Source organism: Henckelia pumila, chromosome 4 (assembly GCF_033568475.1).
Source record: "Henckelia pumila isolate YLH828 chromosome 4, ASM3356847v2, whole genome shotgun sequence".
Taxonomy (NCBI): Eukaryota; Viridiplantae; Streptophyta; class Magnoliopsida; order Lamiales; family Gesneriaceae; genus Henckelia; species Henckelia pumila.
In genome coordinates, this window is record NC_133123.1 from 157,048,007 (window position 1) to 157,056,123 (window position 8,117).

General features: G+C 35.4%; 1 protein-coding gene across 1 annotated transcript; it reads right to left on the minus strand.

The window, feature by feature from the left end:
• Positions 1–1,310: 1,310 nt before the first annotated feature.
• LOC140867065 (uncharacterized) lies at positions 1,311–3,199 on the minus strand. Its single transcript, XM_073272139.1, has 2 exons — positions 1,999–3,199; positions 1,311–1,678 (listed from the first exon to the last, which is right to left on the minus strand). The coding sequence occupies exons 1-2, from the start codon at positions 2,864–2,866 to the stop codon at positions 1,644–1,646; spliced, it is 903 nt and encodes a 300-aa protein (XP_073128240.1). The 5' UTR covers positions 2,867–3,199; the 3' UTR covers positions 1,311–1,643.
• Positions 3,200–8,117: the final 4,918 nt, after the last annotated feature.

Genomic DNA, 8,117 nt, shown 5'->3' on the forward strand with positions numbered 1-8,117 from the left:
GATTAGCGCTTCTCTTTAGCGTCTTCACAAGTGCAATCGCGCTATGTTTCTGTGAGAATTGAGAATTGAAGTCAGTAGCCTATGCGCGCCAGCTTGGATTATTTGGAGCGGCCGCGCGTGATTGATTAATTATCGGGAAGGAAATATTTTATTGGGCTTTTGAGTGGGCTTTTTCTTGAACATATAAAAGGGATTTTTTCTGATCAGACAAGGGGGAAGCCGCCACAAACATACTATGCGCATATCAGAGAACAGGGATTGATCGTGATTGTGAAGATTTCTGGGAAGAAATTCTGGGCTTATTTGAAGAACAAAGACGGAGTTCGATAGACCGGACACGGCGTCGACGACGGATTTGTTTATTTTATCTTTTATTTATTTTATTCTGAATATGTTTGGAGTTATGAATTATTGTTTTATTCAAAATTTTATTATGAACTAATTTTTAGAGTCTAGAGGTCGGATGTAACCTCGTGTAGACACTTTCATGAATTTTTGATTTTATTGAATTGAGTTTCTTCTAGATTAATTGTTTTTTTAAAATTGATTGTCTTTTTAATTATCTGATCAATAATTGATTTGTTATATTTATTTGAAATCTGGCACTCGGGAGAGGAGATTTTGAATAGGACCATTAGAAAATACACTGTTATTTATTTATATTGCTCGGGAGAGTGTATAATTTTAACAGAGCTTTTAAAGAGAACATAGTTTTGAATTGATCACTGCAAGTAGATTCTTAATAGGGATATTGGAATTGAATTGTAGTTGATATATTTTATTCGGCACTCGGGAGAGGGAATAATACACTTAAGTGTTATTGGCTATTAATTACTTGGAATTCATGAAGATTAATTAATTAGGATTGACTGTTGTTGAAACCAGGTGAAATCTAAATCTCTAGACCATTATTCTCTGATTGATATTTTTCTGAAAGTTGTGTGCGTGCTATAAAATCATCTGATTATTTATTTTTCTGAAAAATTTTGAGTTATTAATTTTCTAGATAAAGTTTAGACTATTTTAATTACAAGCACTGAATATTTTCATTTTACTCCCTGTGGGATCGATATCTGATTTTATCACTATATTAAAACTTGACACTCGTACGCTTGCGAGGAATTTTCACAACATGAAAAATTCCTTTTTCTTGAAAAAACTCTGTGAACTGTAATTCTTTTGAATTATCTGTGCGAAATGCTTTGATTTTAATGTCAAATTGAGTTTCAACCATGGTATAAAATCGTGTAAGCATACTCAAAGCCTCAGATTTATGTTGCATAAGAAAAACCCAGGTAAAGCGTGTACAATCATCAACCAATGTCAAAAAATATCTTTGATTGTTATATGTTTTGACATGATAAGGACCCCAAATGTCACAGTGTACAAGATCAAAAGCATTAGAAGTCATATGATGATCTGATGGAAAAGGTAAACGTTTTTGTTTTGCCAAATGACATATGTGACAAGGGCTGGAACTCTGGGAAGCAACTGTAGGTATATGAAAGAAATCCTTGATTCTACTCAGAACACTTGTAGATGGATGACCAAGCCGAGAATGGCATATGGAGGTATCAACTTGATTGATGAATAAAACTGGAGATGATTCACTTGTATCCAAGATGTAGAGACCTTCTAGTAGGTTACCCTTGCCAATCATCCTCTTGGTTGGCAAGTCCTGAATTATAAAATGTCTATCAAAGAATCGAACCTCCATATTTGAATCAGCTAGAAGTGAGCTTACAGATAAAAAGTTGAACTTGAACTCAGGTATATATAGAACATTAGACAAGACCAATGTTGAACCCAATTGAATATCTCCACAGAATTTTACCTCAATATGAGCATGATTTGGCAGTGTAACTCGTGAATTTGTTACTGCCTTTAGAGATGTAAAAACATCAATATTGGAGCAAATATGATGAGAAGCTCCAGAATCAACTATCCAACACTGTGAGGAATTCAAAATATGCGGAACAGATACAGAAAAGCATGTACCTGATGGTGAACTGACATTATTCACTTCATGATGCACATTTTTGTTGTCAAGTGTTGTGAGATGTTGCATGAACGATGATACAAGTTGATCCATTTGAGACTTGTCAAGACCCTGAAACACGTTTGAGGTGGATGTTTCATGACTTGGAGATTGACTAACTGAGACTTGATTAACACCATTGGAAGAATCCTTGGAAATATGACTAGTGCGGTGCTTGTATCCAGGAGGATATCCATGAATTTTATAACATGTCTCAATCGTATGACCAGGTGCTTTACATGATGTGCAATATGGTCTGCCCCTCTGAGGTTTGAAAAGAACTCTTGAAGTAGTATATTTCTGAGAATTTTCTCCTTTGATAGCAAAGGCCATGCCATTTCCATAAATGTCAGGAATAGAACTGCCAATTACCCTTTGACGTTCCTCTTGAACAATTAATGCAAAAACACGAGTAATGGAAGGCAAAGGATCAGTAAGTAAGATCTGACTTCGTACATGAGCAAAAGAATCATTGAGACCCATCAAGAAAGTCATAGTATAATCCATTTGAAAATATGCGTCAATGTTCTTGACACCGTAACAAACACATTTCCCACAATTGCACATAGGACGAAAATGATTCAACTCATCCCAAAACGTCTTGAGTTTTGTGAAATAGACACTAACCGGATCTTGACCTTGACGGAGAGAAACCAAATCACGACGGAGTTGGAAGATTCTAGGACCATTACTCTGTTGAAATCTGTCCTGAAGATCGATCCAAATATCTGCTGCGGATTCGGCAAACAAGATACTGGTTGATATGTCTTTAGATACTGAATTCAGCAGCCAGGAAATCACTATATTGTTGTTACTGAGTCCAAGCATTCAACAAAACCATTTCCGAAGCTAATGGTTTTGGAATTGACCCATCAATAAATCCGAGCTTGTTCTTGACAGAGAGAGCAATCTTCATGGATCTGCTCCAAGAATTGAAATTATCACCAGTAAGTGGTTGCGAAACAAGAACTAATCCAGGATTATCAGAGTGATGAAGATAATATGGACTCGTTGGATCATCCATGATCGATCAAGGAGGTAAATTCCAAGCAGGAGGACCAGTGTTCGCCATGAATGATGAGAAAAAGAAAATTGAAATGAAAGAAGATTTTGCTCAATCAAAACCGATCAAAAAGAGAGAAATCAGGGTGCGGAAGCCCTTCTGATACCATATTACAAGTGATAGAAAGATTTTTCATTGATAGAATGGTAAAAGTTCGAGTTCTTTATACAAGAAGCTTATAACGAAATATGCAAAACTAATTAACTGCTTAACTAACTAATAACTACTATGACTATTTTATTTAATTCTAATACAGAATATAGATTATATGTTTACTTTTTCACTGTTTCGAGGTTTAATGAATGTTTAAATATTGTAAGTAGTATATGTGTTGTTAATGGATTACATAAGTTTACTGTATGCATGTTGAGATTATAATTTAATTAGAATTTAAAAACACAAAACAAAGTTTAACTCTCATCCCTCAAAAGATCCGGGGCCGGATGGCTTTACAGCCCTGTTTTATACTTTTATCAAACAATGTGGCCGATTATTGGCCAAGATGTTACTAAAGAGGTGTTGTCGATACTTAATGGTAAGGGGGATATGTCAGATTGGAATTCTACAATTATCACTCTTATCCCAAAAATCAAGGAACCAATGGAGTTAAAACACTTTCGGCCTATAGGCTTATGCAACACGTGCTATAAGATTGTGTCTACGGCAATTGCTAAGCACAAGTCATCTATGAGCATCAAAGTGCGTTCATTCCAGGTCGGTTAATCATTGATAATGTTGTGATTGGATTTGAGGTATGAATTGGATTAGGAAAAAGAGAAAAACGAAGGCGGGTTTCGCGGCACTAAAGCTTGATATGAGCAAAACGTACGATCGATTGGAGTGGAGTTACCTGCGAGCTGTCATGATTAAATTGGGTTTTGCCGAAGGCTGGGTTAACTTGATAATGAGATGTGTGACGTCAGTAAAGTATGCGATCACAATTAATCACTAAATATTTGGTGATATTGTTCCCTAAAGGTGATTGAGACAGGGAGACCCTCTCTCCCCCTACTTGTTTATTATATGTGCGCACGGCCTGTCGTCAATTTTTTCAAAGGCCATTGAGAGAAGAATGTTTAAAGGGGCCAAGGTGGCGAATTCCAGCCCGGTAATCTCGCATTTTTTTTTTGCTAACGACAGCTTAGTGTTTTTCAGAGCAACAAAAGATGATTGTCTTCAAGTACGTTATTATCTTCAAAATTATGAGTGGGCATCGGGACAGATGGTTAATTATGATAAACCGGCTCTTACGTTCAGTCAAAACACATCAAATCAGTCCATCACCGAAATTAAATATGTTCTTGCAGTAGAAGTGGTTCAAGGTCACGATATTTATTTGGGATCGCTGACGTTCTATTTGCGCAAAAAGAAACTTCAATTCTCTTATATCCGAGAAAGGGTTCTAAAGAAAATTCGAGGCTGGAATGAAAGTTTGTTTTCGATGGGGGGTCATGAAGTGCTAATCAAATTTGTGTTGCAGGCTATTCCAACATATGCGATGTCTTATTTTAAGATTTCAAATTCTGTTTGTCATGTAATCGAGAAAGCATGTGCCAATTTTTGGTGGAACGATAAAAATGGTAAGCGAGGAATGCATTGGATGAAATGGGATGACTTGTGCCGACCCAAAAGTATGGGTGGTATCGGTTTTAGGAAGTTATCTGATTTTAACAAGGCATTGCTAGCAAAGCAAATCTGGAGAATTATTCGTTGCACTGACTCTTTGATGACTAAGGTACTAAAAGCTCGCATTCGGACATTATGAGGGCTGTCTTGGGCTCTAATCCGTCATTTATTTGGCGCTCTTTGTTATGGAATCGCAATCTTATTGGAAAAGGGCTTTGTTGGAGAGTTGGTGATGGACAGAATATTTCAGCAGCCTTAGACCCGTGGATTCTCGGTCTCATTATGTTTCGATGCTTTCGGAATTCTCGAGTGAATAGTTCATTGAAAGTAGCTGGTCTTATTTCAAATCTAGAGAGTTGGGATGAAGATGCAGTGCGGCAGAATTTTCTGCTTTTCAAGCAGAAGCTATTCTCGACATTCCCTTGAGCAGGATATGCGGTTAAATTTGAGTATATTTGTGAGAGAAATGATTTGGCTTCTCCCCCGTTTCAATCTGCCTATCCTCTTAAGCATTGGTGGATCTTTATGTGAAATCTTCATATACCTCCAAAAGCGCGGATTTTCTTATGGAGGGATGTCTGGAACTTCATTCCTTCTGCTTATAACTTGCGGATGCGTCATGTGCCAATTTCAGGTATTTGTTCTTTATGAAAATTGCATTTAGCTACAACTAGTCACTGCATTTTATTTTTTTTGAATGGTGTGTGATAGTTGGAAAGACACAATGTATTAGCATTATTTGCGTAAGTTGCGAGCAACTTCTTTTGTGGATTGTTGTTTAGTGGTGAGGAAAGAGCTGAAAAAGAGGATGTTGAAGTTTTTGCTATGATGTTTTGGGCGGTTTGAAATGAAATTTGCAAGGTAATACATGCGGGTGGACAGAAATTGATTGCCATAAATTTTAACTGGGTCGGCTCTTTATGGGAAGCATTCTGCGAGGCTACAAAAAGAGGGAAATAAACCGGACTTTTCTCGTCTGTTGAGATCCGATAAGCAGTGGAAGGCTCCTATAGTTAATCAATTAAGATTGGATGTGGATGTGGGATACAATAGTATGAAGAATTTATTCAGTGAGGCGGCAGTGATTATGAATGTGGATGGCCGAGTGTTGGGAACTAAAGCATCTTTGATTCAATGTCTGGGGTTGGTCCGAAGGGAATAACTTGTCGTTATACGATTTCGGATGGACTTTTGCCTACATAAGGGGTTTCAAGATATCAATGTTTTTTCGGATTCTCTTCAGGAGATCCAAGCAGTGAATCCTCATGGTGAGGATATTGGACTTGATGAACTTGTTATTTCAGAATCACGCTCTATGTTTAGAACTCAAATTTTCTTATCCTTGAACCATATGTGTCGTTCGGCGAATGGAGCAGCTCATCGGCTCACTAGTGGATTTTTATGTTCTATATCTAGTTTAGAATGGGTTGATTGTATTTTACCTTTGTGGTTTATTTATATTTTAGATCGTGAGATTCGAAATGAGTAATTATAAATGTTTTATTATCAAAAAAAATTTCTTTCAACAATATTGAGAGGAAATAAACTTAAATTGATTAAATTACATTATAGTCTTATATATTTGGTTCTTTATATATATAAAATATTATTCTTCAGTTATATGTATCTTTTGGGGATAAAACCCAAATACGTCCTCAAAATTTTCTAACTTTCCCAAAAATATACTAACACTTTATTCGTTCCTAATTATGTCCCTTATTTAACAAATAGTTTCCTTAATATGTCCCTCAAACTAAAAATTGTCTATAATACCCTTATTCTAACAATTATAATTAATATTTCCTCTGGGCTCAAAAAAAAAATTGGTATCAGAGCCTAGGTAATTTTATTCAGACTTTATATTATTCATTAAATCATACTTTTCTTTGTTGAAGAAGAGATTTTCAACAAACCATGGATTCAAACGAGAGTTTGAACCAGAAGGGTTTCATTTATTTGAAATCCCATAAACAAGTGAATCTATTTAAAATAGATTCTTTACAAAACTTAAAGAGATTTAGGTCTTTTATACTCTCTGAAGAGATTAAGAAATATGATTTCTAATTCTCAATTTCTAGAGATCACACCAGATTCCTCTAAACTCTCCGGAGATCTTAGAGAAATTCAAAAGACGGTACAATATTACAGTAATCAGTTGTATGAAATACCTCGACAGATTGGAGAAATCCTTAAGAAACAAGAAGAAATTCTTGTAACTCTAAAGGATCTTCAAACCAAAATCATAAATCTAGAACACACTTCTAGTTCTAGAAAGGAAAATACAGGAGGAAGGTTAGCACTCTCGTTTGGTACCGAACCTCTGTTACATCAGAAAGGTAAAACCAAAATGGTTCAAAAACTTTTAACTGATGATGAAATGATGATTAATCTTATAAAGGCAGTATCAGAGAAAAACACTATCTGATGACTACTTTAGAAAGATTAAATCTCGAGGATCTACAAGATCTTGCGGATTCTTTTGCGAGTCTCAAAGTAGTAGATCTAAAAATGAATTCCCCTGATGGTGAACAACCCATAGGGAATCCCCCTAGATATGTGGTTAAAACAGAAGAACCACATAGTGAGTTCCATGTTGGAGAAAATTCGGGGAAATTGCATATATTACCCTTATGAAATCCCTGGTTTGCTGATAACCCCCTATGAAAGTTTTTTAAACTAATAACCCCCTGTGATTCTAGATATGTATCATGCACACCCTTTTCAGCTAAAAATAACAAAAAAATGACGAAAATACCCCTGCTTAAAAAAATGAAAATATAATATAAAATTATTATATATAAGTTTTATAGTTATTTAACTAAAATTTGATTCTTTTATTCAATTAAATATAAAATTATAAAAAAAATTAACTTAATCATTTTTTTATGTAGGGGTATTTTCGTTATTTTTTAGCTATAAATGTTTCCTTGCTACATATCTAAAATCACAGGGGGTTATTAACTTAAAAAACTTTCATAGGAGGTTATCAGCAAACTCGAAATTTCACAAGGGTAATATATGAAATTTCCCCAGAAAATTCACATCCAGCAGAAACCAGATCAAGAAGGAGTAATATACCAATACATCAAACTCCTTATGGAAAAACTGTTTTAGACCCGATACATCCTTATGGGGTTATGTTAAACCTGGATGTTCTGGACTTCAAAAACAGAGAAGATCTCATAGATGATTGGACATCAGCTATGAGAATAGCAGCAGGAACTTTAGATCTCAATAAAGAAGGATTTATCAAACTTTTGGAAATGAGTCTAATGGGATTTGTCAAGATAGCTTGGGAAATGACCATGCCAGAAACCAAGGAATCAATCTTAGCAGGAGAATCACTTAGCGAGATTGGAGGAAGAATGGCCATCCTTTTTAAAGCACAAT

What these genes read in the sequence shown, in the direction of transcription:
- LOC140867065 (XM_073272139.1), bottom strand. Translation starts at nt 2,866, where the DNA reads ATGCTTGGACTCAGTAACAACAATATAGTGATTTCCTGGCTGCTGAAT. An exon ending in TAATGTCAGTTCACCATCAG is followed by an intron (nt 1,679 to 1,998) that starts GTACATGCTTTT and finishes TTTATAATTCAG; the next exon opens with GACTTGCCAACCAAGAGGAT.